This window comes from Chroicocephalus ridibundus, chromosome 3 (assembly GCF_963924245.1).
Source record: "Chroicocephalus ridibundus chromosome 3, bChrRid1.1, whole genome shotgun sequence".
Lineage (NCBI taxonomy): Eukaryota > Metazoa > Chordata > Aves > Charadriiformes > Laridae > Chroicocephalus > Chroicocephalus ridibundus.
This window is the reverse complement of record NC_086286.1, coordinates 4212624-4233210: the sequence shown is the minus strand read 5'-3', so window position 1 is coordinate 4233210 and position 20587 is coordinate 4212624. Positions and strand designations below refer to the sequence as shown.

Below are 20587 nucleotides of genomic sequence, written 5' to 3'. Positions count from 1 at the left end.
GTAAAAGGAAAAAACAAAAAAAAAGAGAGGGGGGAACGTAGGCAGGCAATCTCCTTAGGGAACACAAATTTTTTATTTTCTTAGAAGCGTAAGATGCTGCTCAATTATATGGTATTAACATTAGTCTAGTAAACGAGACTGAAACAGACTTCGGCACAGATAGAGCCTGAAGTTTTTCAAAGCCACAAATCAGTTAACTGCTGCTGAAAGGCAGAGAACAAACCCCGCGAGGTTCCTGTGCCCTCCCCAGACACCCTCTCTTGCTGGGCCCATAATTTCTGATAGCAAGGGGAGTTGTATATTGTAACAATGGTAGAATCATTGCAATCTTAAAAGACCACAGAGGTAAGCAATACAAAACGAGGATCGTTACACAGGATATAAAAATGAACAGCTCTATTTTAACGTGCCAGAATACGGATAAAAACGGTTGCAGACAAGAACGCGTACGCACCGAAATCTCAGTTTAAGACCGGGGCTGCATCAGGCGTGCTGTGTTCTCAACAAACTTCCTCAGGATTTTAATTTAAAACGCAGACTCCTTTACTTTGTTCACCAGGTCTGCCTCCATGGCAACCAGGAATTAAGTTGCCAACCCCAGCAAATTTCGTGCTTAATTAGTGCATAATAAAACTAATACTTGTGCATCTTCGTGATGATATATGAAACATGAAAACACCTCACGGCGTAAAATAATCTGGGTTTTGCACCAGGGAAGAACTTTGAAAGAGTTCAGGTGCCAGAGACGACCTCTTTTATTGCCGAAAGTGACTCCAGAGAAATGGCTCTTGTTTCTCAGGAGATCCCTTCACAGGTGTGTATTCAGCAAGGTCTGCTTTAGTTTAAAAACAAGAGCCGTAAGTGCTCCTTTTCACTCCCTTCCATCCCTTTGGGCCAAGGGGGATGAAAGAGAATGAACCAGACTCTAATTCTTGTGGCCCATTAACAGAAATACTTATTGTGTTGCATTCAGCTGTACAAATTTGTTTTCTCGCTTAATCTTCATTACCTGTGATGATATGTGAGAAACAAATAATCCCATTTGACCCTGTTAAGATGGTTTTGTTGAGTGAACGGTGAATAGTGAGGGGAAAAATACTTATTCACTTATAAATGAGCACATTTAATATGGATACGTTTTACAATAAACATGCCATTTCCATAATCACTATTCAGCGTAAAACCACACATTGAAAACATTTCTAATTGTTGGGAAATCTCTACAGAATCCAATGAATTCTAAATACCTTTAATTACTTAAATCTGCAACTCTGCCAAGGGATTTGTGGAGGGAGAAAAAAAAGAAAAGCAGAAGAGTTTCTGTGGAGTATACCAGCAAACAGCCGTTCCTACCGGCGTTCCTCTGGCAGATCTTTAGTAAACTGCTCCCAGAGTCACACAGGTTGCTACTACAGGCAGCAGGCACACAGCTACACAAAAAGGTCACTTAGTAAAATAAGGCTGTATTGGCTTCATACGGCCCTTTTAGTAGCACACCGAATTTATCTGCAATTAGACAAAGACCACTCTCAGTGGCAAGAGAAGTTACCTTATAAAAGAGTACGAACGGATAGAACTGCAAAACTAAAATTGCGTGAGTACTTCTCTGTGGCTTTCTGACTCCCTTCGGGACTGAAGGAGTGGTGCGTAGTTTTTATCTACCTTTCTTAGCGTCGGTCCCAGATCCAAAGCCTGCCGTAGTACTCGGTCGAAGCTCAGAGCTACTCTGGGGTGTTACGTTGGCTTTGGCATTATTGGCTTTTCCTTTTCTATCATTCTTTGAAGTGTCATTTGGTACATCAGCTATATCACTCTGAAAGGAACATTCACATCATAGTAAGTTAATTGTTGTTGTACCTCTAATATATAAGGTGAGGTATGGGAAATTTCTGAACTTGCTTACTTTAAACTTAATTAAGAAAATTGCAACATACTTACAAACAACACTATATTTAGTAGGTAGCCTATTTTTAATGGGTACCTACTAAAATACGGCTCCTTTGTGATTTCTTAAAATTTCTGCTTCTAAGGGATGTGTTAGTATGATCCACGGAAAGTCAGACAGTGAATGGTATTTCAGTACACGTTAACTAACATAAGCCAATGTATTTCAGAGCAGGACAGAGCGGCTTATGTTTGAAAATGAGAAATGACAAGGTAACATGTATCGATTGGAGAAGGAGCGGTTTACTTTAAAGAAAGGACACAGCATGAACAGAAATGGGCTGCGTTCGTCATTATGTTCTACTTACAGTTTCGATACCCATAGCTCTCATTTGGTCTGCTCTTTTTTCTGTGATAGACAAAAATTTCTTTGGATCTGATAAAGCATCCACAATATCTGCAAGAAAAAAAAATAAACAAATAAACTTTTTATGACCTTCAGAGGCATTTGGAAATTAATCTTCTACGAGGGCTTTACCAACCCTGTTGTTACGAGCCATGGCTTGCGACAATAGTCCAACTTGCCATTGTGAACTTGGCAGGATTAAAAGCGCTCATCGCCACAGCGCTTGGACACACTGGGAACATGAATCAGTTTACAACGCGCCAAGGGAGAGGTATTCATTCACGCACCTTATTTAGGAAAAAAACACAGTGACGCCACCAGACCACAGTTACCCTAACTTTCTCCCAGCTGACGGCACTAGAATTCGAGACCAGAAGGAGATCTCCCGAGCCACACAGCGCTAACAACTTCGTCTGCTGGTGATTCGAGGGGGTGCTGACTGACTGGGGACTGCAGGGAATTGCAGAAAACGCTGTTATATTTCCGAGCTAAACAGCAGTTTCAGATGGGTGGCTAAAGCAATCGGGGGAAATCTGTTCTCACTCGTCTTTGTGACACTCCATGTCTGGAACACGAGAGGCTGTGAAATGGCTTTTCTGTGAACCATAATGGCCGCTATTTGAATCTTGTACACGACACAGCACCATTGGTGGTATCAAAGCGCTACCCAGCGCCCCATATCGCATACGTTATTGAATCTATTTTCCATATGCAGTGATAAATGTCCAGGCATGGGTGTACGGAAAGACAAAGACACATACCTTTACCTGCATGCTGAATAATCCCTTTCCATGCTTAATTTCAACAGTCAAAGAATTCACAAATGGAAAAAATTACAAATGAAACTGATTCAGCTCCTACAACAATAACGCAATTCAGAGACCACAGAAGTGATCTGTTTTGATGACCCCTAAGAAACTTCAGTATTAGTGAGGAAAAGGGCCACTGGTCTCAGTTAATAAGCCTTCCTTGTCAGAGCAGTAACTTAAAAAAGGAAGTTCGAATGCTGCAGCCCGACTGACTCATCAGTCACTACAAAATATTGTCATTTAATTAACTTGGGTTTTTTGTCACGACCGTTAGGAGGACTATGGACCTCACTTACAAGGAAACTATTTCTTCGCAGAATGCTGCAAAGTCCTATTTTTGGCTGCTTATGAGTAAAAGATAAATACCTTTGTACCCTTATATTCTAGATGGTCTCTCTAGCATAATAGGCCATTATTTCTGCAATGACAGTTCTGACACTCTCAAGTTTTCACCATCATTTGATTTTTGCCCACGCTTCATGCCATTTTCCAAGTTAGCTTACAATGAGGCAAGACAGAGAAGCTGGTCCACTGACCAGGTCTGTAATAATATCCAACCCATCAAAAGCCTGGGAAGAAACGTGCTATCCTTGTGCGAACTGGAGGCTCATCTCCCTTCCAACCTAACTGGTTCTACGTAATGTTCCTCTGAAGTCACCGGATGCAGGGCTCCCATTCCAACAAAAGTTGTATAAAATACCCTTGACAGCTTTGTTTACCTACACAAATATGTTGTCTCAAATAACTGCCATGACCCAATGATGTCTTCTGCAACTTACTTCATATACACAAAAACCGTGTAGAATTTATTTTCAGCCTTGTAGCCCAGAACCGACTGTCCCCTTTCCGTAACTTAGTAGGCATGTCTTTTTGTCCTTGGCACGCACCCTTCAATGAAAATCCAGGACTACCCTGTCAACTTTGATGCGTCATCCGAAAATGGAGCCTGATTATCACAAGCTTCAAGGTAAAAATGACTAACGTGTTTGGGAAAGCAAGACCTTTGTAAATTGTATTACTAACCACACAAGCACATCACCAAAGGCTCAGCATTTCTACAAGGGGGATGTGACTCATCACTGCTTCTCACATTGTCATTTGTCCTCTGCTTACGTTTTTCTTTCTCCCCAGTGTGGTAAGGTGGGGGTGGGGAATAACATTGTGTAGAAGAATTGCAATTAAATATAAAACTAGGAAAATCACTGGAAGAGTACATTAGAGGACTCTAACCACTAACCTAACTAGCCATGCTTACTTACGTACAGACTGCTATTACAGAAGCTTCTCTTTGGAGAATGCTACTTCATTTGCATTAATTTGCACAAGTATTGTGTTTTACTGGGAACAGAGTGGCTGATGCAAATAAACCACAAGAAATTACTAAGTTATATGAAAAATAAAATGATGCACCTTTTAAAGCCTACAATGCATTACCCATTCTAGTTATTATTTGGCACAAGTTCTTAAATCTTACTCATACAGGTTAAAAAAAAAGAAATATGAAAGCAGGCAGCTACTGAATTGAGCTATACCTTCCTACAGGTTTGCTCAAACAACCCCGGAGATCCTAATGACAGCACATAAAACAATGAGAGGTTCACTGCAGATGATAAGAAATTAAAAAAACACATGCCAACAGAACACTAATGATTCCACCCAAGTGTCAAAAGTTGTTTCCCAGTTGTGCATCATGCTGCTGTTCTGTATCGATGACACACATCACAACTATCTGGGAAGGGAGAGGAGAGCTAATAATTGAACTCATTTAGTTTATGTTAATATGGGGCCTGTTTTTCCCAACCCTGAGAGTAAGCTTTAACAACCAGTTCTCTCGTCCTAGTCGCATTTTACTGTAATGATACCGTTACTCAGGGGGAGTAACGCTTTTCTGTGTCCTCACCTCTACCAGACAAACCATCTGTAGAAATGCTGATAATGCAGTAGATCAACCAGCACTGAACCGCACACAGTTTGCAAGTTCTAAACTGGTGTTCAGATTCTCTTTGAAAAGCAAGTCCTTCACTTCTGAAAGTATCTTTGTATAATGCAGGTTAAAAAACAAAAATTTTTTTTCTTCCTACATGACCGGCACACTCAGCAGCTTGAGCCACATCACGCTCTGTTAAGTTTAAATCCTACTCTTAGAAAAAGTGTGGTATCAGTCAGAAAAACGTCAATCCCAAATCAGAAGCATGTCCTTAGTTTAGAAAATATGTTAACTGAGTCATTTACTGTCAAAAGCTTAAGCTCAGGACAGAATTAAAGCCCATGCTTAAATGTGTCCCTTAGATTCATGGTTCAGCCACTGCCTCAGGAATCCCAAGCTTAAGCAGAAGCTCACATTTGCCTTGAGACAAAGTCCCCGAAGTTAAATAGTGTAGATGAAACACGCTGCAGAAAGGCACAGCAGTGCTGCAAGAGCTGTGGCAAAACTCCAGCTGACTTGCCAGCAACCAGGATTTCGCACAGGAGCGCCACAAATACATCTGTAAACACTTAAATTTTTCCACGAAATGTTGTTACTGAAGTGTAGACCTGTTTTTTTTTTTTTTGTTTGTTTGTTTGTTTTTTTTAAAGCCTGGATAAACACCAGCAAGCACAGGCTTAGAGCTCCACTATCTACCATGTTAGGTAAGCCTTCCCTTGCTCGTTTGTACTACGCAAATGACGCTCGGAGAAGTGGCAGTAATGCTCTGCATAGACAGCAGGTTTGAAACCCTTTTTGCAAAGAGCAAAACGGTATTTTTGTCAATGATGTTCCACCAACAACTCTAAGGTGAACTTCATTTTGCTGCAGAGTCAGAGTACTAACACTTAGTGCAATTCCTATGTTACAGTTTTAAATGGTTTACATTATTGTCTAACGTACAAGCGAATTTCATCTGCAGGGAAGAAAACATTTCCCAGAGGTACACCCTCGGGGTGAACTTACCCATTACACTGATTTAAGTGGGGTAATGATTATTCTCAGCTGTTTGTTCCTATCCCCATGTGGCAATTTGCCACCGCTCAGTATAAATGACCGCGGCCCTGCCAACCTGATCATGGAAATGGCTCACATTAAAAATGACTTTCCTGAAAACCCAAAAATAATTAAACCACACTAAAAACATGTAAAATGGGGAGAAAAACGCAGAAAGGCTTTGGATGCTAAATGATTTCACTATCCTTTTTTTAACAATGTGCCAATATTCTCAAGAAAACAAAAGCGGTTTTGCTTGAAAAAACAGGTCTAGATTCTGCATCAATTGTGAATACCTATAGGCCAAACAATATAGCTGAAGTATATGTTAACCTTACAAATATTTATGTCAGAAAAAAATGTAATTAAAAAAAAATCCAAAGTTCCTAAAACGTCAACAGAGAAAATCAAATCGAGCTAAGTAGTATTAGCTTATTTTTTATATTATTGTGTCATTTAAGAGGTACACGTCAGTATCTTTAACACTGAGGAAGCGCTCGGTCTGAAAGATGATTTCTTAACTGAACATGCAGGGTTTCCAAGGAGTTAAAATCCTAAATCTTTGCAATCCTCCAGCATTGCCTGTGTGTTCCTGGCCGGCACACTGACACCACAGCACTTCGGTACTTCCCCACCAACACTCCAGACTTACAGCACACAAGAGATACAGGTTTATCTCACCTCCAAAACCATCAGGCACATATGTTTTAAGCACAATGTTGCAGAAAACCGTCGGAAGAGAGAGTGGTTTGTTGCCCTCATTCCGAAGGGAAATATGTCTGTAACCTGCTTGCAGACCATCCAGAGGCAGGATCCTCTGACCAATCAACTTATTATTGTCATCATACACCGCTATCCTCAGGACGGCGAGATCCGGGAGAATAACCTGGAAAGCCATAAAATGAAGAAATTCAATGACTCTAATACAGTAGGCACCCTTCCCGCCTTCCCATGTTTGAACCATTCACTTTGGATGCCAGAAACAGACTATCATCACTGTAAGAAAACGTTATTCCCTGCAAACTGCGCAAGTTGAGATGAACGTTTCCTAGAAAAGCTTTTTTTCCACCCTAAATAATGGGCAGATTTCAGAATATGCAAATCCCGCAGCTTAGAGTTACACTAGCTAAATATTTTGCATATTTATTTTTCATTACTGAAGATATGGATAAGAAGGCAGGTAAGTACTACCTGGGCAATGACAGATAGAGTGGCAATCAAAGGGTAGATACTGCCGAATAGGAGGAACCAGGACAGAAAGACGGGATTGGGGATGTATCCAAAAGGGCAGCAAAGAATAGAAAGAGCGCAAGTACAAGCTGATGGGGATCTCATGTTGAACTACGGGTTCTGCAAAGGGGAGAAGATGACAGAGGAGGGCAGGCCGGGGTGACAGACCTGCTGGGACGGCGTGCTGCCAGCAGAAGTGGGTGTGCTGTGCCTCAGGACGTGAAGGGTACACGGTATGCGTGGTGGGCAGGGATGCTGCCAGCTATCTGCATCTGTCAGCCCCCATCGGGACCAACCAAAAACAGTAATAAAAAAATCCCCTGCCTTCCCTGGAACAAAGGTGCTGCCCCTGTGCCGGGAAGGGGGAGGAAACAGCCTGCCCAAGGGGTGCAGCCTCTCCGCCAGCCTGCCTCAACTCTGCTCCGGGAAAGGTCTTCCCACTCCTTCCCTACCTGGCTCTATCTCATTGATGCTTACGGGACAAATGGGAAGACCGAAATAAACTGCGTCTGCTACATCCCTTAGACTTTTCCCCTGCCACTTTCATTTTCAGTCTCAGAGGGGCACAAAATAAAGTACGCTTTTGGCCTCTGAACCCACCTCAGCTGTTCACGGGTATGCTGCTCTACTGGATTATAACTTCGAAGTCCCAGCACAGGTTACCACCAGCACTCACCCCCTCCTCCCCCTTACACAACAGAGTGACAACACAGAACTTGGTTAGAACGACTGAAGCTTTATTTTAATTAAAATAAAAACAAGAAAACATGACAGAAGAACAGTTAAACACATTACCTGAGAGCAACTGTGTAGGATTAAATATCAGCTTGAGGAGAACGCTGTAACCCAAATGGGGGGGGGGGTAAAATCTCTCCTCTACAGGCCACAGATCGGCACATCTTTCATTACATTATGGGCTCCGATACAGATTTGCTAGGGATCAGGAGCGGGGACTAAGTTTATCGTTCCCTCTCCATTGATTTGTTCTATGGTATCCTGGTAGGCACTTCCACCCTCATGACTTTTTAGCATGGTGCCCCCCCACGCTTTCACTTCCTCCAACTAGAGGAACTGTTCCTGCTGTGTTTACGCCACTCATCTGCTTGGTCATCAATGTATGTCTTGATTATAATGCTAAGCCTGATACGGTAAGGTCCTGAGATGAAGAAAATTAATCTCTTGGCTGACTTATATGATGAGTTATTCAAGAGAATGTGTGACCGTGTAATTGTTCATTGCGGAGTAAAGCAGAAAGTCTGAGGAACACTGGCATCAGCCACTGTACCCGTGCCACGATACACAGGTACCCTCCTTTCCGACTGAACCTGTGTGTACCCTGTAGTTTACTGGCCTTTTGATTTAAGAAATGAGAAAGCAGCAGATGCTGGCCATATGGCCAGGAAGCCATGGGCAACACCACCGCCTGTCGTTGTACCTAAGCATCTTCCCTGTGCCTCCTCACATACAGAGAAAAGCACTTGAAGTCACACTCATTACAGAATATACTGGAGTCCAGAAAAACCTCTTGCATTAACTACATTTCTACTAGAAACTGGTTATACTATTACAAAAGCAGATTACGCGTGGAATAGGCCCAAGTGTGAAGTGTTATCACCACTCGGCAAGGTCTGTCACTTTGGAATAAAAGAGCAACAATTTTGCATGACAACAAAACAGGTGTAAGCGAAACAGACGTTACCAAAGACGGCACTGCCAACACACGTAGTCTGGATGAAACTCCAGCCGACAGAAAAAAAAATAATAAAAAATATATATATATGTGTATCATATATAGAGAGACTGAGAGAGAAAAACTGAACACGGATGACTGATCTCTCTCTTTAAATCCCCCATACCAAGAAAAAAAGGTTTGTTTTTCTTTTGTTATTAAAAAAAAAAAAAAAAAAGAAAAAAAGAAAAAGGTACATGATGCACATGGACTACTGAAGGAGGGAGCTGGCAACACATCTGAGGAACACAGCACCCTTCCAACTTTTCCATGTAATAACATTGACCTTAGCTTTGGATGCAGCATCTCACCTGCCCTCTGGGCTGAAGGAACAGTGCAAGATAGCAGCCACTGCCAGGGCAGGGAAGAAGAAATCTCCAAGGAATGATGGTGTCCACCAGCGGGGGCTCATTCTGGGCAGACTGCATACCTTGAACACAGGCATGGCCACGGAGGAGGTGGCTACCTCCAAGTGGGAGGAGGAAGCAAAGGGGAGGGAAAAGCCAAACAGAAACAAACAAAAAAAAATAATCATGTGACAGCTACAGAGGTTATCCATTACAAAAATAAAACAAAGCAAAATTAAAAAAAATAAAACTCAGCAACCTCTTGAAAGCTTATTTCAGCTTTAGCTTGTTTACTGTAGTAAACAGGAACCCTACAAACCCTTTTTCATGGGAGCAGTACTTATTCATGGGAGCAGTCAGACTGAAGCAGGGAGGGGTGGCTCAAGTGAGCAAGGATGCTCATGTGCAAAAGGGCAAGCAACCACAAACCGTGCTTTCCAAGTATCCTACCTTTCGAAATACAAATGATTCTTCATTGTAAACAGGGTTCAGACCATTGTTCATCACCATGCGCGTTCGAAATTCTTTACGTATCGTGTCCGTGGGTAAACCATACATATCCACTTCTACATACGTACCGATTTTTTTGTCTGATAAGAACTGACCAGATATTACCTGCAAGATAGTAACAGAGCAGTAAGGAAAAGCCATATGTAGTACACAGCATTTTATGAATACCAGAAATACTGGTATTTTTTTTATTGACAGCACTCTGAAAAACGCTTTATACAGAACAGGTGTATTTATTTAATCATATGGAAACGGTATATTCAGTGCTAAAATTGCATTTCTTTAGAAAAGCTTTTGTGATAAGACCTTAAATATATCCTTAATTTGAAATGACTGCGCTCATTGTGCTATGGTATTAACAGTTGTAAGTCAATCAGCCCAATTAGCCCATGTCTCACAGATGCGTTCACTATATTACCAAAAAACACTGAATAAACCAACCAGAATTGGGCACTGCTACTCTGCAACTTTAAACTTCCCGTTCAGAAGTGCTGTCATCCATTATACGTCTTGACTACAAAGAGGTGAAAGGAAGCTATTGCTCTGCCTTCACTTAGGTAAAGGTTTTAAACTAATCACGTCAGTCTAATTCCGTATGATGTGTCTGGGAAGTGTAGGATGCTTAAAAGCAAACAAACAATAAACCCACACAACTCCTCTATATTGTTATGTATATGAAGATTTGTCGCAATTTTACTCCAAGTCAAGATTAATCTAGCCACAGCAGGTGATTACTCCAGGGAAAAACGTTTATTCCATCAAGATGATCCAGTACTTAAAAATACAGCTAATGTTTTCGTTACTAGGATCAAGGAGGGAAGAAAAAAACTGAAACATGATTTCACAGACCTAAGCTCATTTTGAGTCCCTTTCTTTTCATGATCTAACATTCTTCCAGGGCACAATGTGAAAAGTTAAGTGGCTGAGGGGTACCACCGCTGGCTTCAGTCCACTCAACTCCTTAATAATAGAATTTACACGGAATTTGATACTAGTTTTAGTCACACAAGAAGAGGAAGTGGCAAAATATGTGATCTAAGAACTCTCTCTTGTGATATTTAGAACTTATGTTCTCTCCACCAGATCCAACTTCCTTCTTGGAGGGATTGTACTACCATTAACATCAAAGAAAAGAAAAAACAGTAAAAAGGTTTTGTTCTTCTGGAGGTGCAAATGAAACTTAGTTAAATGTCTAGAATGCGCAATGAACTCTTGGTCGGAGAGAGTTTTAAATTTCCACGCTGCACATCGAGAGCGGTAACTGAAAGTTGAAGCCTTTTGTTAAGCTGCACAGAGGGTGTTTGAGCAAAGAGAGTAGAGCGTCAAGTCACAAAATAGATTTTACAATTGTCAGCCTCCTTCCAAAATGTGATAGATAACCATGCTTTAGAATTACAACAGAAGTTTTAGTGACTTTGTTACACGCAGATAACTCCAAAGTAAGGACGTCATCACATGAACCATTTTTCTCTGCTTACTTTGAAAATATCCCGTCCATGTGTGCCCATGTTCCTCCTTCCTCTATGGTGACAAGCGCTGTTTGTATAATTTCATACTGGCCACAGAAATGAACTTCACTCATTTATTCATTTGTGTGGGCTGATGTAATTCAAAAAGAGCACGAGGGTGTTTAAAAATTCAGGGATAATGTGTAATAACAAACCATTTCTAATTCTATGATGTTCCGCTCAGATCAAGTAAATATAGATAAATATAGACGCCTTAGCCAGCAATAAAAAAAAGGAAGGAATTTGATGAAATCCACACAATCTAAGCACATTTTCTGTAGATATCCTATTTCTGTCGACATTTAAATGTGATTTTGATGTGGTAAGATGACAGAAGTTTGTCTGTTGCTGTTTTACCTGTACGGAACATGTTGCAGCAATTACACCATCTACAGGAGTTTCAGAGAAAGGGTCAAACGTTCGATCTGGTCGTCGCATGAAATCTGGTTTAAGTAGATACCTTATTTCAAGAAAAAGAACAACAACATTATTCTTGTGTGGAAATTAAAACTGTATTAAATACAAATAAAATGGATGTCTCCTACAGCACTGTAAAACACAGCCTATCATTCCAGCTGCAAGTGTAAGGAAGTAGATGGAAATATCACGGTTGTCTAGAACACGGATAAATGTTAATCTTAATTTTGAATTACCGGATACTGAGAGATGAAATCAACCCTGGATTTCAAGACGAAAATTAATGTAGTATAAACAAAGACATTGCAAAATAATTCAACAATACATTTTAAAAACACAGTGAGTTATCATACAATAAGAAGTAGACGCTCTCGTTTGTTTTAATTCTTTAACACTTCGGAAAAATACAGAGGGATTATTCAATTTTATTTTTCTAAACGAAGCAGTTCCAGAGTCAAGACTCATACGATAAATTTCAGCTGGAAGCTAATTTTTTCATCTCGGTTATAAAACCTTGGGGGAAACAGCTGATAATGTCAGTGCTGACAGATTGTTAATTATAGTAGCATGAAAGGTAGTACCATAATAACACTTACAACACATCCCTGAGGACTATACACTGGATCAACATATCAATGAAGCCAATACGTGCTCTGATGAATCAAAATCCAAGGATTCTGCCATCAAAATGAAATAGTTGATCCCAGAAATGCTGTGCTACACATGACGGGGGTTCTCTTCCACTGGTGGAAGAAAATGTGTAACCGGGGTCATCTTGCTAATTTTGCAGCCCTGACAGACAACAGCCGCTAGAAGACAACATTTTATCCGCCTTTAGTCTCTTCAGTGAATCACTGGTACACAATGTTATAAAGGCCTAGACAGGATTCAGAAAAATTCCAATGGAAAGAATGTCAATGTTTTCTCCCATTTTTTCATAACGTGGCTTCTGCTTAGGAAAGTAGTATTACTCATTTTTCTTACATTATAAATGTATGTGATTTCATAATATTTTATTAATTTTAAGTAGTTTATGGGCAGAAGGGAACTATCAGAAACATCCTTAGCCTCTGCTTCAGGCCTGCTGAAATAAAAAATGCTGAAGCCACTGACTCAATTCTTGTTTTACCAGGATGAAAACTGTAAATCAGAGAAAAAAGGAGTACAGACAGAAGGAAATGCGTCTTTTTAAAAATTTTCATTGCCCTGCATGTTTTCTGTGACTGAAACGGCACCGTATTTATAATGCACATAAAAATATACCACTGTATTACTGTAATACCAGAAGACTGACAGAAGAATCAAGTCGTTTAGTTGATAATGAGCATTTGGCAAGAACGCACACGTGCTCTTTCACTAGGCTTGGCTTGTGGGTCAAACAAGAAAGGAATCACACCCCGCCATAAAAAAAAAAAAAAAAAAGCTTTGGCTTTGTGCTCTTTTTGTTATTCTGACTGAAATGACCAGAGACTGCACCTGCATCAAACCCAAGAGAGAACTCACAACTGAAATAAAGGCATGGAGTGGCAAAGCACTGCGCTGCCCATTCTGCAGATGAGGAACTTTACCGAGCTTCATTTACTCAGATTTCCTTTCTAAATAAGACTTGCGTTAGTAAAAGAGTTGTTTCTTCCCAGGATGAGTTTGCAGTTTTTAATGTGTTTCTGGACTGTCATTTTCTCTAATTCATCAAACTTCTCCTTTCTCTTGATGCTAATGATCAGCCTATCCTATTAAGGTATAAACTCAACGTTTGAGAAAAACCTATCAACATCACTTGAGCATCCCATCCTTTTTCATGCAAAAGTCATGAGCAGGAACTTGGAGAGACGAAACACTTCAGTATTCTCTGTGAAATCTGCTCTCCAACTAAAGTACACAGATTAGAAAACTGTTCCGTTAGTATTAAGACTCAACTTGCCCCAGTAAATTCGGCAATTCTGTGAACTGTGCAATGAATTTCCCTTCTGAGGCATATCTTCAAAGAAAGATTGAGAACAGAAGCTGAAGATGCATTTAAATAGCTGTGTATGGCACTCATGATCTTCTTCATAATTTGCACACAAAGCCTCTTCTATCTCACCTTTAAAATCTGGTCTTAATTAAAAAACATTATTCATCAGAGTACTTCCTCGCAGGGGATAATTCTCCCTGAATTCTGCTAATTTCTACTCTTCACCTAGCATCCCGTTTTTATTTTGTAACACATAATTAATTGTGATAAAATTTTATTAAAACCATAGTAAAGAATTCAGATACACAGCGACAACAGTTTAAATCATATCACTCACCCGCATGATCCATTATATTCAAATTTTCCTTGATTCAACTGCATTGCTAAATCTGTCAAGAGTGAAAAAAATTACTATCTTTCCTTCTGAAAAAGCAGATCATGAACAGTCCTTTTTAGAAAATATGACTGTTTGTACAGAATTGTCAGTTTAAACAAAAACGAAATTTAATGCATACACAACACAAACATTTAAGAAATAAAGGGAAGCAGTAGGGAAACTTCAGATTTCTTCACAGTAGGAACAGCTTTATCAACCCAGCTGAAGTCTGTGCCGTGCTCAGAAAATAGTCTCTCCCCCAATTGACACGCACACAGTAGGCAGAGAAGCATCAGGCTGTGGTCATGTTTAGTGCCTGGGATGGGACTTCCATCATCTAACTTTTCTACCTACGGTATAGATGTCTCAGTGTCTGCTAGTGATCTACAATCACTTTGAATAACGTAGGGTTACAGGCACTTTAACAGTGCAGTTCGTCTCAGTCTAAGGCAAACTTATAAAATATACTAGATGAGACATCCCAGCAGTATGTGTTTCTCTACAATGACCATAGACAACCACATCCAATGAAGCTGTCTGTATCCTGATGGCTTAGAGAAGGCGAGATGAATATCACACTGGTTTTCTACAGGCTTAATTGAATAAAATACCACTAAAAGAAACCACAAAGATCCCAGCAGCATTGCCTAGTTTCAACATTTAAAGCATCTGAGTTTTATTCAATGCATTATTACGGCACGTGTATGTAAGGACAAATGGTAAACAGATAATCCCGCTCCCATCCAACCCTCTCCCAAACTTTGTAAAAAATAAAATGTTTTCCTGCAGGTTTCCAATTACACTGAAATACAATATCCTTGTTTAGTGATAACAGAGGTATTCTCTTGCCCCACAGACTCTACCTTCAAAAGGGAACAAAATACGTTCTCTGTTACACAAAAGACAAGATTCTCATATGCTCGTATCAGTTATTATTTGCTTTACTGGGCAGCCTTCACTTGTGTTTCCTCAACTGTTCTTCAGCCTGACAGCACAGTTGGATCATAGAAGACTAATACAGGAAAGCTGCTCACTTCCAATTACACAATTACCCTTCTTATTTTGCAATACAAAGGGGCTGAGAACGAGATGCAGTGGGCAGAGGCCGCGTGGGGAGCCGAGTGAAGCTTGCGTATCTGCTCCAAGCTCCGCACTGTGCCCAGGGGAGTGCTTTACAAGCAGTGTTCTCCGGTACAGCTTTCTCTTGCTTCGTCAGCAAGTGAAATCAGCGCAAAGCTTTGCAGGACAGCTATGATCATTAGGAGCGTCTGCAGTACCAGAGACACCGTTCAGGGGGGAACCACAAAAAACCCCAAGCGAGCACAGAAGCACTATCGCGGCTAGAGAAAGAAAACAGAAAAAACTGCTCTATTATGTACATGAGGGAAGACATTCCTAGATTAATTTAAAATAAACAAAACAATAAACCCCCCTACCCTGTTAGTTACACTCACACCTTCACTGAACAGGAACAATACATCTCCTCTAAATTTACGTTGTGGAGAGGCATTTACATTCCCTGGCATCACTCTCTCAGCTGGGATCTCAGACCCCATTCTCGGATGCTGAACACATGACTCTTTAACACTTCACAATAACTGGTCCAGAAATGCATTTGGCACGCAGTCATTCCTTTTTTGCCATCTTAATTTGTACACTCCTTCATCTTTACTTTGCAGACATGCACCCAACTGTGCCCAAGGCTGTGTTTTGTGAAAACAGTGTTTTCCCTGTTAATTAATACCTTTTATTAATAAAACATTATCATTTATGTGAGAAGTTACAGTACTCTATTATTTTTCCATGAAAGGGGACTGAATTTTCCTTCTATGTATGGCTTTTTTTATTGCTCCTTTTCTTACGCTTCCATAATTCCGCCCCACTGTATTATTTCGCCATATGTCCGTTTCCTCAAAAAATGCCAGAAGCAAACCCATGGCATCTGTTTGAGAGTTCCTGCCCAAGCCATTCTTTAGGATTGAGGTTCACTGGTCGTTGCTGCCTACCTGGGGTCTGATAGTTCAGTGAGACCATCTGGCAGCCAGCGTTCCAGAAAATTTGAGGCATGTAATTACTGGAATCCACTCGGCCTCCCTTTGGGTATATCCGACTCATTTGTCGTTTATTATAACTGTATAATTCATCAAGGCAAATGAAATAAAAGCATCATAGAAATGCATGGTCATATCCTGGTATCTTCAATATTTCTTACATTAATCTTACTGTTTCTCACCCTATGGGCTACTTTCCCTTTTCCTTTATAGACGTGGAACACTATGAATCTAGAAAGGTACACTGGTTTATTTGTAGCATTAGGAGAGAAGCGGTATGAGGAGGCGAAAGGATACTTCACAAACTCAATGGCATGGGTCTTCAAATACCCTAGTCCGACTGATTCATTGAAAGAGGACATATTATGATGAATATTACGTTCTAGAAAGAAAAGACAAGACATTTTAAAAAACTTGTGTAATGACAAATCAAAATTAAAAACCATGCACTACATGTAATAGCAGGATATAGCAAATTCCGCTCTGTTTCCCCTTTATCTGTCACTCATAGAATCAAATTATACAGGAGATATTTCATAATATTTCTGACTTGCCTTTTTCTTTCATTTCCTGGGCAATTGACAAAACTTTTCATTTTTTGTTTAGGATAATATTGCTATTCAGAGCCTGTGTCGCGTGGCTAGATAAAGCTAAACAACATGATAAATCACCTAGTGTGCAAGACGAAAGCATCAGCTAACCGCTGACCACTGCGACAATCACACTCACCTTACCTTACAGAAAGACGAACTGAAAAAAGCAGTTTAGTTGGAAAGGTCTCTAGAATATAATCGACTTCAACAGCTTCACATTCTCCCAGTAATTTAGTGACTCCGTGTGGATGACCAATGGAATAACATGCTAACTTTACATTCAAGGAAACAGAGATCTAAAAATATGCTGATGATGGTCATTAAACTATGAAAGTCTTATGCCATTTCTAAACTCAGGAAATGTAGAGATTAAAAAACTACCTAGAATAAGCAGACAAATACTTTTATTTCATTCAACCTTTTATGTTACCTTCTGCTACATCGAAACCTTGAAATTTTACAGGTTGAGCATAGTTGACCATTGTTGATAAATATGGATGTATATTGGTTGTGGCACCTACATATTTGTAAGATGCCATCCACGCTTGTTCATCTTCAACAGTTACTAAACCCTGAAAACACATTAAAAAGAATAATCACAACCTGTGTGTGCACACACTATCGTTGGAATTTTCAAATGCGATACAAAATTATACCCAAATCTGCAGAAAGTTAAAGAAAGCGCAATTTAAAACAAGAAAAGTGGAAATTTAATGTCACAAATTGGGATTTGTTTTCTTACTGATATATGCACCAGACACTCTCAATGTTACAGGATGCATGCAAGAGGACTGACGATAGAAAAGCTCCTAAACAGTGGGTAAATATTACATGATGTTAGTAGGATAACTTTGGGATAAAAGATAAATATTACAACGGACTGAACAATGGTGGGAGATAACGATCTATCTTTGTCAAATAAATTCCTAAGAATTGCAATTTAATACATTTTCCCACAGCAACTGCGGTGGAGTAACGCACACTTGGTACCGGGTAGAACTTTCTCAACATCAAAACACAAACAGGTTCAATTGCTAATGTTTACTACTAAAAGCACCCCAAAATATAGGGATTACAACCTTCATTGGACAAACAGATGTCACCAGACCAACAAGCGACAAAGTACCAAGCTCATATTCCTGGCCACATAAAATGATAAAAAATCTGAATCCATCATTCACGAAAAGGATGCGCTATATCTACAACAGAACTTCCAAATTTTTCTACAAGTATCTCAAAAACCCACAATAGGAAGCGCTTCTAATGTGGATCTACCTGTCCAACTTCTTCCTTTCCCTAAACCAGTTTTAAACATGTTCTTTTCACTAAAAGAAAGAAAAAGAAAGACCTCTGTCAATCTAAGCAAACTCCGCACGGCTTACTGTTCATGGCATTTTTCCCCCGAACTTTTTTCTTGTGCTCCTACAAGTGAGCCAGTTACCAAAATATTTAACCGACTGTAGGCTGACAGTGAATTTCCGCAAGGAATTACTAAGTATATTCAAAAATTCTCACAGTACCACTTCTTATTTTCAGAATGCAACCCATGTTTGTCAGAAAGTTCTCCTCCGCTGTTGTATCAGGAAGTAGCGAAGAGGAGGACGCGCTGCACAGCCCTTTCTGGGGCAGTAAGCCTCAGCGTGCCTAACAGCATTACAGCACGGAAGCATGGGGGTCACCGTACCTACGCTACTGCAACTCATTTACTCAGGAGATGGGAGAGTAATGGAAACATGGAACTACTTGCCAGCATTATGGGTATCTACCTCTACCTGCCATACAGTGCGGACACATTTCAAAAAATTAATTCCATGTGAAGTGAAACACTTTATACCCTGATATGATAAGACAATTAGAGTGGCAAGGAACATCGTTTTCTGACTGCATAGAATTCTCAGAATGCGTCCAGGTGCACGCAGGTGGTTTTGTGTGCATTTTAGACTGAAGTAAACTTCCAGTGGCCCATGAAATTTTGATGCTGATCACCAGGGCTCAACCCACTGCTCTTCAGGAATCCGCATATTGAGGATTCACAGATCTGTTCCCTAAATATGCCAAATGGTACATCCCTTTATTAGTAGAATACAGGCATTTTTTTGTTACCAGCTCCATATTTGTTAAGATTTGTTTAGATCAAATTAAGGCCAAATTTCTTCAAAGGACCTAGTCCTTTTCAGTGTCTTCATTTTTGGAAGGTCAATAATTCAGGAAGAACTGAGCACCCATCTTCTAAAAACCAGGTTCCTTCAATGTGCCTCCTGCCGACTGCTCAGAATTGCTGATCGTATTTTACTATCTTCATCCCTAAATGTTTAAGTAATGAATCACAGTGAAAAGGAAGTCAAAGGGGATTATGCGTGCCTGGGATTATGCATGCCTTAGGGCCAAGGCAATAGCACGCCACAGACTATAGCTGTAGGACTGACACACTAGCTCTAAGACAACATTCTAAGACAACCTACTCGTCATTGATTTTATCTTATTTACTTGCAGACCCATAATTTTTAGAGCAAACAGGCTATACTCTTTGCAGTGTTCACAACTTTAAAACTATGAATCAGAAAGGAATAAGGATGGAATGTTTCGTAAAGCCTAGGGAAACGAAGGAATGGTTACAACAGCACATGATCCTTTTAGGGGCTAACGAAAACAATGGGGAAAAGTTGGTCTCTCTAGGTTATTTACACCTCCCCACCCCTCAAGAAAAGAAGCAGAAACCACTTAGAAAACAACACAGACTGAAACAAAGAGTGGTTAGGAAAAGGAGCAGCTTTAATGAGAGAAGAGAAGGAAGGAGAAGAGTGGAAGGAGGCGGGAAGAGTCTTACAGAAGGGATTCCTGGGAGAAGATAAATGTAGAAGTCCCAAGGGAAAGCAAAAGGAGGAAAAAGAGAGAGGAAAACAAAGTGCAGTCAGGGTAAAGGAAGAGGAAAAAAAAGAAGCAGGGATGATACATCTCAACGCCATTCAAAGAACTGCTGTTTCCCAGCGCATCTCATTGGAGACTGAGATCAGACACTTCTAAGGAGGCAGAAGTCTTGCACTCCTGTCTTTCAAAAATACTCTATAGGTGCAGTGAAACTGCATAAAATTGTTAAACCACTAAGAATGCATGGTAAGTAATAAGTATGTTATATGTAAAGCAATAAAACAAACTATATAACATCCTATGTGTCACCTTTTTACTGTTTTCTTGCTCAGAATCTTCAACAGCCTAAGGGAAAAAAATATATATACATTACCAAAGAAAAAGCAATATGAAACACTCACATTAAGAAAAAAAAATACTCAATCCTCAAAAAGTTATTGCATTTAGAAGTAAGTATACCCTTTCTGTGTGGCTCGCCTGTCCCATACATTTGCAAAAATTTGCATTTCTTTCAAATCTGGGTATACAAGATATGAAATTCAACAGCTGGCTAGCAATGAGAATAGGAGGAAGGATGCCAGACAGTTGAGCCCAAGCCAGTGCTATCACTAGGTGCCGGGGATAGGAAGTTTCAGAGAAGAATGAAAGAATGACACACCCAGACCGCACAAAACATCATCTGATCTGGATATGCAAAGGGCCCACGCTCTGAAAACTTAAGGGTTAAGACTGCTGTAAAGTGTGCTTTAAATGGCCACATTTGGAAAAGGCCTATCTCAAGATGTCATTTGCAACGGGACAGTCTGCTGTCTGTCTTCAATTACAAGCTGCCACTACTGAGAATCTCAGACAGATAAATGTTGACTTGGCACTGAACGTCCGTTCCTAAGGAATAAGTCACTGATCAGCAAAGAAGCAGAGAAGTTACCCACGGGCTTATGCT

At 40.2% G+C, this 20587-nt stretch overlaps 1 protein-coding gene across 10 annotated transcripts in view; it reads right to left on the bottom strand.

Annotated features, from left to right (window-relative positions):
* The window catches only part of PLCB4 (phospholipase C beta 4), a 206016-nt gene that overhangs the window by 32681 nt on the left and 152748 nt on the right, over positions 1-20587 (bottom strand). For 8 of the 10 annotated variants that reach the window (XM_063331252.1, XM_063331250.1, XM_063331253.1 and 5 more), the window contains 10 exons: positions 19954-19989; positions 17207-17348; positions 16481-16565; positions 16139-16263; positions 14094-14145; positions 11743-11845; positions 9818-9982; positions 6743-6947; positions 2253-2341; positions 1663-1813 (listed from right to left, as the gene is read on the bottom strand). In XM_063331252.1, coding sequence (XP_063187322.1) covers positions 1663-1813; positions 2253-2341; positions 6743-6947; positions 9818-9982; positions 11743-11845; positions 14094-14145; positions 16139-16263; positions 16481-16565; positions 17207-17348; positions 19954-19989 — 1153 coding nt within the window. The remainder of the gene's footprint in view (positions 1-1662; positions 1814-2252; positions 2342-6742; positions 6948-9817; positions 9983-11742; positions 11846-14093; positions 14146-16138; positions 16264-16480; positions 16566-17206; positions 17349-19953; positions 19990-20587) is intronic. The other 2 variants (XM_063331255.1, XM_063331257.1) reach the window with 1 other exon arrangement.